The following is a 17,043-nucleotide window of genomic DNA, read 5'->3' on the forward strand; positions in this document are numbered from 1 at the left end:
TTAAAAAGCGACATCTCGAACTTTTGGAAGCACGCTCTTCGGAAATGACTTGAGTTACAAGTAATAACGCGACCCCCTAGATAAATATAACCTTAGGCCAGCTAAGCAATTGATTCACATTGTCACGGTTCATAGTCACTCGTCACCAGCATGTTTGTCAACTGGCTTCACCTGACAAAAGGATGAAAATGACACCGTGATCGTGGTCCACTCGATAGAATTGACTGGATCACTCCTGAAGTGACACTTTATAAACGAGAACGTCAACTATACGCAAACCCAAACTTATTGGCAGGCGTATGCAAGAACACTCAACTTGCTAGTTCCAATACTATATGCAAATCCAACCTAATGAGAAGGCTTGTTTAAAAAAACGCTCAACTTGCAAGATATCTCAGTAGAGTACGTGTTTGATGTCTGCAACCAGTGACAGATATGATATATTTCACCGGCTGAGAATGATGAGGTGAATGCCCAATGCCGACCTAATGTGGTCAGCACTGCTGATGCAGTTACAAGTCTAATGTATAATGGGGGGATAACTACATAAAATATGTTATGGTCACTCTTGTTTCGTGTTCACACACGTGACAGTGGTAAATATATACATACAGACGGGCTAGCTGTCCCCGGGGAATAGCTTTCCTCCAATTTACTTTGTAAATTAAAGAACAAAATATTTGAGCCAGGAAAACATTAGTCATTTTATCGTCTCACTCTGCATATGTGACACAAACAGGACAGTCGTGAAACCTTCTTTCATTTTCCGTCTCGATTTTCAATATTTCAATTCAGCATACGTCTGGCTTGCGATCACATCAGGCTGAAAGACAAAATGAAACTTTTCCGGATTGTGTCAATTAAAGGCGTCAACTGTGAGGGAGGCAGGGTGGGGCAAAAGCTATAAATTTATATTGATTCTAAAAATTGTGATACATTTCGCATCAGTGATGAACTTCTAAAAAAATGTGTCCTTTTCTAAATTCCTTTGATCAAGACATTCAACACTGGCAACGCATACGATCACTAATAAAGCCTCAAACTGTCTCGAAAAATCGGCAGCTCAGGCTCAACTCGTTTTATCTTCATCTTAGGAAACGTGTTCTAAATATTTCACGAATTACAAAAGATTCTTTTCAATTTATATTACTGAGGTGAAAATGACTTGAATCTGTGGGCCAGGGAACAAGCATATCAAAATGTCCTACATGATTTGCTCACGAGTACTAGCCAATCAGATCCACAGATTCCGACTAGAGGTACGATGTGATGTGATATATATGAGTCACTAAATCGTGTTCAAAGCGACGTCCTTCAACCCCAGAACGTTCTAGAGCTTTCAGAACTGGTGAAGTGCAGGCTTTGAAAGTCACCGAGTAACTCTTGGCTAGTGATGCGGCCATTGGTCATTTATTCGTCTTTGTTCTTCATTGCTATCATTCAATTATCACGAGATTCATGATCAAATCCGCTCTACAAATTTATCTTTGATCAGGTTATGAACATTGCATTGTAACTAACAGCGAAATATATCAACACAACTCAGGAAGGGCATGACTGTATTCTCTTACCGTGATGTTCAAGTCAGCATATGGATTTTCCATTTCGTCATACGGATTTTCACCGCCGTCTAAAAAAGAGTAATGTTAGTGTTTCATATACATGTACATGTGCAATATAATCGATTAAGCGTATATTGCGTAGTCTACAGCGGGTATTTTGTACTTACATGATAAGCTTGTAACTACTTACCTTTCACGGGATTCTGTTGAGGAGAATTCACATAAACCGGTTCATGTGGAGTATCGCCACCTAGGTGTGGAAAGAGGAAACTTTGGGATTGTATACTGAGTATTTGTATTTTATAACTTTATATCATTCTGTAGTCGTGAATGTACTGTACCTATCACATATAATGTAGATGCATTGCATCAAATTAACGATAATGCCACATTTTGCTGCCCGATTTCTCTTCAATGTGCGAAAACTGAAAACATTACCTTCAAATGCCCTGTTGACGACGTTCATGTATAAAGGGTCATGAAAAACTGGATCAGCTTCCGTTTTGCCAGTTTTCCCATCATCATGATTTGAGTCATCGGGTTTATTTCGACCTTGAACAGTAAATGAACTATATGTAAACAGAGTCTTTCAACACTATAAAAACCTTGCAAATCATGTACTGGTAAAATGAACAAGATCTTAAAACGAATAATATAATCATCTTATAAGAAATACATGTACAGTAGAACCTCTCTCTTAAGGACACACTCGGGACTGACAAGTGCTGTCCTTGATAGAGAGGTCTCCAGATTAGAGAGGTCAAATTGAATGGAAAGACCAAATTTTGGACCAAAACCAGTGTCCTTTATAGACAGGGTGTCCTTAATAGAGAAGTGTCCGCTAAGGGAGGTCCTACTGTATATCGATACCTTCGCCTTGGAAGTATTCTCTGACGTAAACTTACCAGCGAAGCATGCCATGTTCCTCCTATGTAGGACGACGACCACCACCACCACAGCTACAACTATGACGACGGCTACAACAACGCCAGCTATCATGCCACCATCAGGACTACTTCCAGCAGGCACGGCCTGTTTAGGATGCACTTGACCAGAACTATAAACAACATCATCTCCAACATAAAAATCCATGTAGAAAACATAGATCGTGGTCTCGTTTGTCACACTGGCTGTGTAAGTTGACTTCGTTGGTCCCTGGTTGATAAAGCGAATCGCGCTGCAGCCTGTTGTTTTTGGTGCCTGACCTGGCCCACAGAACTTCAGCTGGAAACCTGTGTACTCCCGAATCGGCGCCCCGAACACGACCGTCACCAGTCTCCCGTTACGGGTGATCTTAATGGTCGGGGCATTTGGAGCAGCTGAAAAGATGTTTAATGTTTTATGATTGGAAAGATCAAGTCACATGAGGAAAGAAAGTTCAACAACGAACTTCGAAATGGGACTCCTTGTTTTAAAGGCTGTGGTAGGCAGCTATTATGATTCGAACTTGCTCACCTCGTTGCCTAGTACCTTCGTCCACTGTTTTGTATTTTTATTAAAAAGTCACGAGAACGTTGTTTGAAAGAGTTGTAATGTAGGTCAACGTTGCTTTTCGAGATGAGAGAAGTTGAGGAAAGGTTGCAGTAGGACACAATACATCACTTGGCAAAATCAGCTATGGACTGCCAAATGTTGAATAAACAAAACACAATCAAAGACATCAAATTATTTGGTGTTTTGGCGAGGTAATAATTGCATTCGCAAGAATTGCTGTCACTAGCCAGAGATCAAGTTTCTTATGAAATGGACTGTAGTCACGTTAATTACTTTTTCACAAATTCATCGTAATTTGACAGCAATATAGATTATTTTAAAAGGGGTCATTGCTAACCTAGTGTCTGTACTCCGAGTACCTCCCATAGCCACTTGATATACGAATATATTTAAATATGATCACAAGCCTTGCCCTTACCAAATATCAAAATATCACTGGAAATTATGGGAAAGTTGTCATTTTGGCACATTTTGTTAGTGTACGTATGGCCAACAATCAACAGCGTTGCGCCTGTTCAATTGTATTTGAATGATAGAATATGAAAAAACTATGGTAACGAGTCACAAATGAGCCATATTTGGAGAATGGAGAATATAAAGAAATTTCCCCAGGTGTCAAAAGCAGTGTCACTTTATCATGGAATGGTCTCTCCTCTTGACAACTTTGGCTATATAAACTTAACGACAGTCAGGGAACATTTGAAGAAATAGATTGGCTAACCTAGTATTACACGGAAAACGGTTTCAATTCGTATTCAGTGTGAACACAGCATTGGAGTACATAACATACCCCTTTCCTTCATTTCTGTAATTCTCAGCTCCATTCATAAACTCCAAAAATGTTTCTCTTTCAGCACCTAAATTATTCAAAAAAAATCACCTTAAAAAGAGGGGCTGACTTAGCTGGGAAGTGCAAAACTACAGTATGTCTCATGTTTTCAACTTACCTCCGCTGAGAAGTTCAAAAACAAAAGATGACATTCCAACGGGATTAGTCACTTTGACGGTGTAGTTTCCATAGTCTTGAGTCCCTACAGATCCCTTGCTCAGTGTATATATCCCATTTACTTCCGCGGGGATGAAGTTTTCCCCATTTGCCATCTTGTGATTTGGGTGATACCAGGTGACATTGGTTGGTCGTGGGTTGGCGATGACGTTGAGTGTAAGCCTGGCTGGTCCTCCTGGTTTGCTAAAAACGGTGAGGAGTCTCGGCAGACTGGGATCCCATTTTGCTCTGTCTACAAGTGTATGAAACGGGGTTAGTGAGAACAACTTAATCATCTACGCATTAACAGGAAACCTGCCAGAGTCACGTCTGCCTCAAGGAGGATACCGCGGTGACGTCACGGCTTTTCCAAGATGGCGCTGCATATTGTAAACAAACTCGATCCACGGCCAAGGGAAAATCAAGTCATCATAAAAGTTAGATTTTTCGCATCAAATCAGAGTTATTAGTACTTTTCTGCTATGAAATAAGTCTTCAGACAATAAGCTATCATTTGAATAATGAAAAGTGCTGTTTTGATGGGGAAAAATAGGGTTTTTTAAACCAAATAGCCGGGCACCGATCTTCCAAAATTAGCGATGGTTTCAAAACAGTCTCCCAGATATGGGGCAATCTCTTCATTATCATAATGGGATTTGGAGTCATGTTTACAGATTTTACAAGTTCGAGACCTGTTATACCTAAAACTCGCATAGATCCCCATAGATCCCCTCTATTTGTCGAGTTAGCGCCCCTGTAAGATCATGCATTTTCGGACACTAGAACGAAATCTTCCTGCGGATATCGCGGTTTCGGTGATGATTTAAGGAGAAATGGACTGTTCTTAGAGTTGTATGGGACAGAAATGAGTTCATACTTCATGAATACATGAATATATTATGATATGGGCGGGCTTCTAAGTCAAAACAATAACAAACTCAACTGCATCTCTACTGTATATTGCGTAGTGCATTGCCTCATGTATTTCGTAGTGTATTTTAGCGGAGACATTATTTCCGCACTTTGGCCGCGCCAAACGTCTTTTTAATTCGTGGAAGTTAATCTGCTCTGTAAATTTTATTTTCCACAGGAAGAATCCGTACTAGGTATTGCAATATTTCATGTCTATTGGTGTTTTTGTGTACAGGAGCGCACCAGACAGTGAGACGTGGAGATGCGTTCAGTGCTGGTGCTGTCAGTAGACTGAATCTGATTGGCCATAGCGATCACTAATATGGGTCGGGATCACGTGATGTGACGTCACCGCGGTATCCTCCTTGCGTCTGCCTTTTATAGTAGGAATACGATTTTCTGTCAATCAAGATATATCGGGTGATGACCAGTGGTCCGAGGGCGTGTCCATAAACTGGGGACATATCTGATTTCCACAATCAGTGGTCAAGACGTACAAGACATGTCCTCAATAGAACTTAAAGGCGAAGACTCCGCGCACCCTCACTTGTTTGATAGAGCTGATTGACTTGGGACAACAAAGATATCAGCAGAACAGAGTTTAGAATACTCTTCGTGACCTACAAGTTAGAATACTCTTCGTGACCTACAATTTCAGCTTCGGTCGAATTAAAAAGATAAACAATATTATTTCTTTGTCATGTTAACTTTGTGCAACACGGTACGTGTATCTACGGGGTTCTGGTACTGATCATTTAGTGGACACCATAGAAGATGTGCTATTACTTACTGACCAATACTGAACCAATACTTGCTTACTATTAAGACCAATTTAAAATTTCATATGCAATGCTTCGAAATACATTGAAACAGATCTGCATGTTCTTCGTACTCACATAAAACATCCAATTTCAATATTGCATCAGCTATGCCACCTGGAGAATAGTTGACCGCACGACAGCGATATTGCCCACTTCCGTTGTACTGGATTGATGATATTCTGTATTGTCTTGAAGTCATATTCAGTATCTGTAACATGTTATAATACCATATGTAGGTGTACGATGTCGGGTTACCCCCTCTTGCTTTACACGTCAATGTGACAGTATCACCTTCTTTCACTGTAGTTGGGACTGATGACAATCTGGCGGTTGCTGGAACTGAAAATTATATCACAATTTATACGTTTTCACGTGTCACTGTTCACTTTGATGCGAGACATGAAGAACGAACAAGTCATTTCCAAAGAGTGGCCTGAAACGATTCACGAGGTCACATTTCACCCTCACGTCGTGTTTTCAGGCCTTATTCAGAAAACTCGTGACAAGTGAATCACGACCCTAAACTTCAGCTAAGAATTTGTATACAACCACGTTATCATGAGTGCACGATACTTTGGAAACCATAATTCTCAATCAATGTTTTTACAAGGAGTGATGTATTCAGTGACTGCACATGTAAGTACATTTTTCAGTACATTACATTCAAAGATAAAACATAGGCTTCAACTACTTGGGAAAAATACGGTAAGATATGATGTAAACTTCACTGTTTTGCAGAACTAATACGTACAATATACATTAACTGTAGTTATCTGTTCGATCTGGAATGAACCCTCACGAACCTCGCATTTAAACACAGCGTGTGTGTCCGACCTATTGGCTGTCACAACCAGAGTACTCTGCCGAATCCTGCCATTGTATTTTGCAGCGCTAACTACAGATGTTATCCCCGATGTCAATTGCTCCCAGATTCCCCCTGCCCTCTTCCGGTGAAACTGGATATTCGCTACTGGGTTGGCACTGTCTGTCTCACAGATGATCATGATCGGGTTCTCCTCGTGGATCGCAGCTGGTGGTCTCTTTGGCATAGTTATCTTTGATGGGCGAACTGCAATTGGAAGATCAAGTTCGGAATAGAATAGTAGCTAACGCATACTGATTAAAATCAAAATTTGCTACCAGAAATTTTAAATGTAATTACAATAAATGTACATTCTATCGTACCTTGTTCATCTACTCTTATTTTACATTGTATATGGAACGAATAACAACAAGTACATAACGATGACTTATCTATAATCTTACATCATTCGCAGGCTTTTTCGACATATTATGACCGTTTCTCTAACTTTTTCCTGATTTATCCGACAAAAGTCTGACGCATCATTGTCCGACATTCCCTGAAAGGTTAGATTTCCAGGGAAAACGAGTTAAAGAAACCGATAAGAAGTCGGAAAAAGCCTCCTACTAGTGTTAATCAGCACTTCAGATTCTCGGTTCTGAATGAAGTGGTTCATCTACTCACATTTTACATACATTGTAGTATCGGCATTCGTCATAGACTTATGACCAGTCAGGGAGTAGATGGACGCACATCTTATCGTTGCACCATTCATTGCCTTTGTTGCAGTTACAGACCACTCACTGATCCTGATCTTTCCACCATACGCACCATTCCTCTCGGATGATGATATTCCGGTTGTGACATTTCGCCACGAAGAACCAGTACTATGTTGATACCACTTGATGTAGGTAACTGGGTTACTCTCATCCGTCTCACATGTGAACTTCTTTTCCTGACCAACCTGGACAGCAGCGGTCGGGTTATTGAGAAACGAAACCTTGGTGTTTGAAACTGAAAAGGAATGGCTAGAAATTATCTTCGCCTTCTTTTCCATATTTTTATCTATCGGCACAAACAATACTTTAAAATGGCCGAGTTAGAGGTTTATAACAATTTCCTCACGCTCTTAATGCAGAAGTAGACTGAAATTTTGCAAGAGATAAAACGTACATTTTACGCTGTATGTCTTCCTGCTTGAAGTCATATCGAGGGCGGGATACCCAGTGACCTTCGCCTCGCAGTAGTACTCAGCCTGGTTGTCTTCTTTAGCCATCACCTTGTCTTGACCTTGGGTGACCTCTACTGGTGTTCCGCCTGACCTCTTGAAATAGAGCTTCACGGTCGGGGTCGGGTTGCCGCCAGAGACTGTGCAGGTGAACTTGTCCTTCTCCCCAGCATAGGACGAGGTCTTTCCCGATGACACGACCACGGAATCAGGTTTGTCTGAAACGATGATGCTGCAATTATATTGGAAGCAACTAGCCTTAAGCTTTTAGCTCCCTTTATAATTGACGCATAGCCTTGCCGTTTCCTTTTGCACTTTTTTTGGAGGAGGCCTACATGTCTAAATGAGCTAATGAATTATACACGGACTGGTCTGACAATGATTCTAAAATCTCACAATGTCTAGTGTTGATGCGAATAATTCAGTTTGAGAGAGAATGAAGTATTTTTATTGGAAATCTTAGAGGCTTTTTGACATTTTCGTTTTTATTACAGTGTACATTGTGACCGTGTATGAGCCTTGGTAGTCTACAGTAAACTAGGGCAGAAATTTAGAGCATGAATTTTTTTCCTGCGCTGATAAGTACTAACACGCTGTTCACTGCATTGTTGGGAATTCCCCTTCCCCAGTTTCAACCTCGTGATGGGATATTTTGCCATAGCAGGTTTTAGTTCGTGTTTTACCCCTTTTATCTCTCCTCAGCCTCACTAGCTGCGACCCTCGAAGCCAACGGGCTTCCTTTAGATAATGACCCAAGAGGCAATAAGCTATCAATTCTGTAGTTTTACATTGTTTCAACAGTAATGTCCTCATAGGCTCTATTGCCATAAGACCCATGTCTCCACTTGCCATATGACAAATGTGGATTTAATGAATCGAATCGTTTTGGTATCGTTAGTGGAGTCTGATTTACATGTATTTGAAAACGACTTTCATAACGTATGGTACGACTATGACTATAGCAATCGTAAAATTGCACCCAGACTGTAATTGTAACTGTACTAAATCACTCCCTTACATTCTCCAACCGAATTATGAACAACTAGCAGCCGTTTATAAGAAAGCCGAGCTCATTCCATTTTAGTTTGGTTGACATGAAAGGTTTACTGAGCGAGCAGACTAGAATTTCTATTGAACTTGCCTTGGCTTTTAAGTTTGTATTCACCACATAGACAGGTCAAATGCACCAACGAAGAGCAATGAATAAAAATCAGTTTGAGCATTGAAATGTCGCAATTATATTTTTTTCAACTGGCCCACATATACATGTATATGCATTCTGGTGTTTCAACAAGGAAGTACGATGGACATCTTATTTCTAGTGTCCATAGTGTTTCTCACATTGTGTCTTTATGTGTAAAATGCCACTTAGAGTGATCAAAAGGTTTATTTATGGTTCGAATGGGAAAATATGGAAAAATTATCATAACTTACAATAAACGACTAATGTCTTGTCACTACTTGGACCAAACCCGACATCATTTCTCGCCACACATTTGTAAACACCAGCACTCTCTTTTGTCACTTGGAAGTCGTAACTCGATGATGTTGTAACCTTTGTACCATCTTTGTACCAATCGTAGGTATCTCCAGGAGGCGAGGCCACACACTTCAAGTTGAGCTGTGCTCCAGCAATGACTGGTCCAGATGGGAAACCGGTGATCTGTGGCGTGCCTGGGGGCGCTGAAAAAAATTCATTTGATTTTAAGAGGGTGGTTTGGAATACCAACGCAAATCGTATCTTGACTTAGACTGGCAAATCGTGGTCAATTTTGTTGGTCTCTGTCTTTCACTTAATCGTGGTATTTTACTTGGCTTCTATATTTTTCACGATGCACTGGCAGCACGACTCAATGATGCTCTGGCTATTGTAGTATGGGCTCCCAAAAGAAGTAACAAAAAAATGTATATACACATAACTGGTCATAGTATTTGTAGCTATTTGTAGCTACCTGAAATACGTACTGAAAATTACGAAACAGTCTTCAGTGTAGATAAACCAGTCTTCGGTGTAGATGAATATTTTAGTTGCATGCTCTCCGTTCTGTTATACAGGCGAAAGTTATTTGATAACAAAAAGGGCGAAGAAATGCGTTACCTTGCACCACTGGCTTGACTGGGTTACTGTCGCAGCTTAGACCAATATCCGTACAAATCCAGTAAGCAGAATCAGAAGGCTGAGCATCGGTGACTTGTAGATTGAATGTCTTTGTTGGTGATGAGATGCTTGGTGGACTACAGCTGCTCCAACTGGAGCGTGGGTTACTTGGAGCATGGCATCCCAACTTATTCGCTGTTACTACATCTACAGCTGGAGATGAAGTATCATTCCTCTTTAACCACTTCACAGTAAACCCACTTGGATTGGGTATGTAACAGTTGAGGGTGAATGTACTTCCGATTGCAGGTTTGAGTGGTGAAACACTCACAGTATACAATGGACCTGGAAGTGAAAGAAATGGCAACAGAGAGAAAGTATGAACTGACTTTTTTATTTGACATATTGGGTCTAGTCTCCGTATATAAGAATGATGTAATTCACTTAACAAAATTGGTGAAGAAACGACATCAGTGTAATGGAGGAATCACATGAGTCACTAGTCGGAGAACAATCACTCGATAATGGCTACCTTTTCATTCGAGGCATCGTTATGAAAAATAAAATTCTAAACACACAGCGAGATTCCTGTAAAATATATCGAACTCTATTTATACATAGTTTTACTGAGCTAAAGAACCTCTTGTATTTGTTTTCATTTGACATTCTCTTCATGTAAAACCTTTGATACAATGCCCGCAATGACGTGGACATTTACTTCTCAGAAGCCTATATTATTGAATAACTCAAATGGTGTATAGACATACAGATCTCCCCATTCGCTGTCTCTTATTCCGGCCGAGTTCGATGCTCGACATAGGTATTTGCCACTGACAGGCTCTTCAAATAAACCGTGGAACACTTTCTTCTCAGTCACTGGACTAAAGATGTAATTCTGTCTTGTGCCGATAGGTCCTCTGGCTTCCCAATTCTCTACACCATTAACAATCGAGTATTTATACCATTTATAGGTGATGGTCCCCGCGTCAGGTTGAGACGCATCACAAACGAGTTCACGGTTGGAGCCAGTAGCAGCAGGTTCAAACCCAGATAAAACAGGTGTCTTTGGTGGAACTGAAACATAACAGACAGTAAACCGTGAGAAGTTGCATTTACGTCTTACTTGTAAAATATCTTCTCTTTTGACGACGTTAGATGATACATAACCAGACTCAACGACAAAATAATCCGCCAACTTTCGCGGCTCGCAATCTTTTTCACGCAAATTTCGGAAATATTAAAATATCCACTTTTTGTAATTAGTTGATTAAGAAAGCCTTAAATTTTTCCAGCTAAAATACATATTTTTACGATTTCTATTTTAGCTAATCAGGATATTCACCAACTTCGCGAATAAAAACACCCCCAAAAATAAGGCTAAAATATAATCTAAAATAATATAGTGTTTCCTTTTTCTGTTGGCGTTCGTGTTACTATACTTTTCTTGTCAGAATCAGTAAATTCGGTGCTGATCATGATTCTGGTTGCTTCAAGCACCTGTGATCTACTTCACGGATCGTAGTTGAGCAGTTCGAAAATGGCGGCCTCTTTTGGCAGCCATAAACCAAGTTACGCAACTGCGCAGAAGTCTAATTATTCAAAGGGATTTTCAGTTTTCAATTTTCGAGTTATGAATAAATGTCATGTGTTATTACTCACCAATCAGATAAACGAGAGGTATGAACGGAGAAACTAAGAAGAAGCTCACGACGAATACACCAACAGCCATGTTTAGTTCACTCGGGACATAATCACATCTAAATGGACGAGCCTTTTAAATTTTCTCTTCTGGTTTTCATTACAAAAAGACATTATTCAATGTAGGTCATAGCATTCAGGCTTTGCATTGATCAAATATTGACTAATATAGCATATATATTTTTTAGAGCTTTTTAAGTGAACTGGGCCGTGGAACATATATCAATACCAAGCTAGAAAAAAAGAGTTTTTGATTAGCATAGTCATGTGAGTCGAGACAATGAATGGCTGTGAGACAGAAAACGGTTTTGTCATGTCTGGATCGTCCAGTGCGACGTTGAGTACGTCATTTTTCCCTTTTCTTGGCCGGTGCTTCCCTTTTTAATTGTTTGAGGAACGCAGCAAGACAGGTTAACATGTTTTCTTCCTCAGTTTTCCTGGTTGAAATGTCGTCATGGTCATGACAGTGATTATTGTCATGAAAGCTATCTGCTTATAACGGATTGAGGAAAAAAGTGCCAGTTAAGCTCTGGATTTTGTGTGAAATCAGGGGATCCTTGACGATATCATTATTATCAGTCCGCCGCAAAACCCAACACCAAATATGGGGACCTCCTGACAGTTCGTGTCCCCCGTGGAGATCTTCCCAGCAAAATGAACATCGGGAACGTGTACCAAAAATTGACCAAAATGTGAATGCCACCAAATGGTGTGACTCGCGCCAATGCTAACCGTGGTCATCTCCAACAAGTGCAGATCATGCAGAACGAAGCATGCCTGTTAGTCACATTCATATAACACTGAATACAACAGACTGCGAAATCTTGGAACGAACAGTGCGTTATAAGTAATTTATGGGATCTACAGGCCTGGCGCAACAAGCAGTTTATCATTATGGGTTAATCGTTCTAAAACGTATTGGTTGCGATGACTGGTATCGTTTTTAGCTCACCTCTTAGCAGAGGTGAGCTTATCCCATACCGTGGCGTCCGTCGTCCGTCGTCGTCGTCGTCGTCGTCGTCGTCAGTCGTCGTCCGTCGTCCGTTAGCAGGGCACGTTTCGTAACTGTTACAGCTATTGAGTTGAAACTTGGTACACCTGTACCCTTATAAAATGACACCTTGGAGACCAAGTTTCGGTCCGATTTGTTTCATGGTTTGGCCACCAGGGGGCCAAACGTTAAAAGTGAAAATATGCAATATCTCCCTTAATAGTAGTCGAGAAATTTTGAAAAAAATATGGTAGGTACTTCTAGCAAAGGTGCATCATATATCCTCCGGGTTTTTGATTTGACCTCCTTTTCAAGGTCACAGAGGTCAAATGGTGTAAATTGGCCGTTAGGATGTAACGATGGCACGTTTCTAAACTGCAATGACTATTGATACCAAATTTGGTACACATTTACCCCTTAGTCAGGTTATCTCAGGGACCGAAGTTTGGTCCAATATGATTCACCACTTGACCACCAGGGGGCAAAATCCAAAAACCTTAAAAATGTGATTATTCCTTAACTTCTTGCCCGATTGCCACCAATTTGATATCATGGGTACATCTAACCACAATACAGTATATGTCACACAGGTTTTTAATTTGACCTTCTTGTCAAGGTCACAGAGGTCAAATGGCGTAAATTCGCCGTCAGGCCGTAACTATGGCACGTTTCTTAACTGCAATGACTATTGATCACAAATTAAGTACACATGTACCCCTTGGTCAGGTGATCTCAGGTACCGAAGTTTGGTGCGATCTGATTTGCCATTTGGCCTCCAGGGAGGGGGCCAAATCCTCAATTCTTCAAAATGCCATTATTCCTAGTAATGACTTGCCCGATTGGCACCAATTTTATATCATAGGTACATCTAATTCTAACAACCATTCAATGTGTCACCCGGGTCTTCTTTGATTTGACCTACTTTTCAAGGTCACAGAGGTCGAATGTACTGTAAATTGGCCATTTTGGGGAAATTGTAATTGCTTGGACCTACATCAAACCCAACACTACATGACACAATACCATGCTCTTTATCCATCTTTCCTCCACATGAGGTGAGCACAATGGCCCTGGCCATTTCATTGTAAGACTGCCAATAACGCCATTGAGCTTTCAATTTCTTATCTATAACACCTCGAGTTAAACATTGAAATGTGACCGCTACTATATTTCCTTATACTGATTACGACACCAGGCGCAATGTTTTTTACACAAATGAAATGGCCAGGGCCATTGTGCTCACCTCTTGTGAAGGGAAGATGGATGAAGCATTAGCATGGGTTTAAATGTAAGAAAGAAATGAAGTAATGTTTTACAATGAAATTACATGAGAGATGAAATAATGCGTAAGTTGAATTTAATTGAGGTGACTACAGGTATGACAAAGCAGAGTAGACAATTTTGTGATCTGACCAGTAATTGTTAAAACAGCAGCAGAACAAAAGCTTGAAGCAGCAAAACATGCAAGGCATGCCTACCAAAAGAACAAATAAGCAATTCCATGCAACAAGTCATCAGCATTAACACACCTTTTTAAAAAAAGTCCTTTGGTTTACAGATGACCCATTATGGAAATGCTTAGGAATAGGATAATTATGTTGTTTGCTTGTGTCTAGTACAAGAAACAACCATCATCTGAAATTCCTGGGGCTCTGTAGAGGTTAATTAATCCTGCATTTGCCTAGGCTTAGACTATGACATCCCACTTAGCAGCATTTCAAGGCACCCTTAGGGGAGAGTCCACTATTAACATTTGGGGCCCTGCTGGCCAAACTGAGAATCAGAAAAAGACTGCAGTTTAGTCTAAGAATACAGGGGTACATTCGTACCAAGTTAGGGATCTGTAGCTAAAGCAGTGACAAAACGTGCCGTCATTGTAAAATGGCGGTGCCATAGGAAAACTTTGACCTCTGTGACCTTGAGAAGTAGGTCAAATCAAAAACCCACATTTATGAAATGTATCCTTGCTAGGAGTACCTACCATAAAAATGTTATGAAAATCAGACCACTATTAAACGAGCAATCAAACATTTTAACTTTGGACATTAAATTTGGCCCCCGGGTGGCCAAACTAAGAATTTTTCAAGATGACCGCCTGGCACCCATATTGGCTATCACATTTGATAAAAAATCAAGGATTTAGTAGAGAGTACATAGATATACATCCAGATCAAATTTGGTTGCAATCCGATCATTAGTTTCGGAGTAATAGTACTGTGTTTATTTTTCAAGATGGCTGCCTGGCGGCCATATTTGATGTCCGAACGGCCGAAATTTTAGGGGTGGAATAGAGAATCCCCAGATACATGTCCACACTGGTTTAAAACCTTCTAGCTAAAATAGATAGGAAACATGCTTCTGTTCAGTGAATCAGCAAACTTTGACCTCTGTGACCTTGAAAAGGAGGTCAAATCAAAAACCCGGAGGATATATGATGCACCTTTGCTAGAAGTACCTACCATATTTTTTTCAAAATTTCCCGACTACTATTAAGGGAGATATTGCATATTTTCACTTTTAACGTTTGGCCCCCTGGTGGCCAAACCATGAAACGAATCGGACCGAAACTTGGTCTCCAAGGTGTCATTTTATAAGGGTACAGGTGTACCAAGTTTCAACTCAATAGCTGTAACAGTTACGAAACGTGCCCTGCTAACGGACGACGGACGACGACGGACGACGACGACGACGACGACGACGACGACGACGACGGACGACGGACGCCACGGTATGGGATAAGCTCATTTCGCCAAAAACGTTGGCATGCCGCCTCGGATAGACCGACATTTTAGCTCCAACTTTGTGGTGTTTGGTTGACCTGTTCGGTGAAAAGTTCAGGATAATACAGTATACATTTTCATTATATCTTTATTCGAATATTAAGGGCTAAATGAGAGTAGCACGTGATAATGCCATCCATCACTCTCGTGACTGTTCTAAGTTCCTGAAGGGGGCGCTGATCTATAGGTATTTTCGTGCATCCCAGAACTGCCTTTTAATTCTATACAACATCTCTGGTCAGTACATATAACCATACTGCGTGGCAATCAGAAATCCTCTGAAAGTTGTTGCAATATTCACACCAGTTACTTATCATTGTAGTTATCGGTATGTGGCATTTTTTCTCTCCCGTCGTATACGCTCATCCCAAGTGAAGCCTTTGTGGGCAGGGTATGTTCTTGAAATAGTTCCTGTCTTGCCCAAGAGACCAATATACGTCCAGATCAAGGAAGAGTAAGAGAATATCCGTTAGTTTGGTTTATTAACACACGCTATTTACATTTACACACTCCAGTCCCATTACTATCAACTTCTAAACTTCACTCTCTACTCCTCGCCCCATCATTCCTTTTACCCCAAACTGCCAATCCCCAACATGTCAATCAAGCAGTTCTTTGACCAATCCGTGACAAGTTAAATGTAAGATCAACAATATTCTAAAGAATCCTTTGTGCAGGTTTCCGACAGCCTTCAATGGTGGAAATGTCTGTGCTCCGGCACCCTCGTCAACTTGGCAACCCGCACTCCTTATCACAACAACCACGGGCATCTCACAGTCCTGCCAATTGTCGTCCTCATCGTCCTAGATGTCTTACTCCTTGAAGGACTGTTCAGGTCTCGCGAATCCCTCTCAAACGAAAAGCAGGGGAGCTCTAACTCGAAAAGAGACATGGTGATCTTCGTAATGTATTTCTTGTGATGATCATCTATGTTAGAACCATGCTTCATCTTTATACCACAATCGGCATGATCTCATATATCGGAGACGTCACGGGCTGGCAGAAGACTTCAGAAACCAGTGTCTAATTCATCAGAGAGTTATTCGAATTCACGACAGCATTTCACTTCGCTAATTATAGTTCTAATTACATCATGTATGTGTTCTCTTTGGGTTGCAAGAGATGTTGCTGCATACTGGGCGCGTAAACATTACCGCAGATGGGAGTACGATTCTGGTGAAACCAAGGCTGGCGGGATGCTGCTTTCTCTGCACTTATATGATACAACATACTCTAAAATCCGTTCTCATGGGTCAGTGATCGGACCTATGATGCGTGCTAGCTCAGGCGTTATCATTGACTCCAAAGAAACGATTTCATTGTATGTAATCGGTCTGTATTAGCATACATTGCAGGGGCGTGTGTTTTACACGTGTGATATACAACAATTTACGCAGCAAGAAAGCTCGGAATAAATGCCGTCAATGTGTTTTTTTCTTTTAAATATCTTCGATTCCGCTGTAATGTGACGCGGTTTAACATTACTAGAGTGATGTTTATTCCTGTTATGACCAATTGAAACTGTTTGAGGGCCAAAATTCACTTCGCTTCCGATTCTCCGTTTATTAACCTGATCACAGTGCATTACCATCTCAACAAAAATAGTGCTCATAAAAGCACCAATTTGAAACATTTCGTTAAGAAGTATTTAGGACAAAGAATTAAAATTGCA

At 40.7% G+C, this 17,043-nt stretch overlaps 2 protein-coding genes across 2 annotated transcripts; both read right to left on the bottom strand.

Moving 5' to 3' along the window:
- Positions 1-740: 740 nt before the first annotated feature.
- LOC135497197 (sialoadhesin-like) lies at positions 741-10,568 on the bottom strand. The gene is made up of 13 exons (XM_064786942.1): positions 10,520-10,568; positions 9,903-10,247; positions 9,239-9,487; positions 7,750-8,022; positions 7,261-7,590; positions 6,526-6,843; positions 5,850-6,113; positions 4,004-4,294; positions 2,468-2,881; positions 2,001-2,114; positions 1,753-1,812; positions 1,572-1,630; positions 741-823 (listed from the first exon to the last, which is right to left on the bottom strand). The coding sequence occupies exons 1-13, from the start codon at positions 10,566-10,568 to the stop codon at positions 779-781; spliced, it is 2,811 nt and encodes a 936-aa protein (XP_064643012.1). The 3' UTR covers positions 741-778.
- On the bottom strand, positions 10,320-11,698 carry LOC135497376 (uncharacterized). Its single transcript, XM_064787223.1, has 2 exons — positions 11,562-11,698; positions 10,320-10,976 (listed from the first exon to the last, which is right to left on the bottom strand). The coding sequence occupies exons 1-2, from the start codon at positions 11,629-11,631 to the stop codon at positions 10,624-10,626; spliced, it is 423 nt and encodes a 140-aa protein (XP_064643293.1). The 5' UTR covers positions 11,632-11,698; the 3' UTR covers positions 10,320-10,623.
- Positions 11,699-17,043: the final 5,345 nt, after the last annotated feature.

The sequence above is a fragment of the Lineus longissimus genome, chromosome 12 (assembly GCF_910592395.1).
Source record: "Lineus longissimus chromosome 12, tnLinLong1.2, whole genome shotgun sequence".
Lineage (NCBI taxonomy): Eukaryota > Metazoa > Nemertea > Pilidiophora > Heteronemertea > Lineidae > Lineus > Lineus longissimus.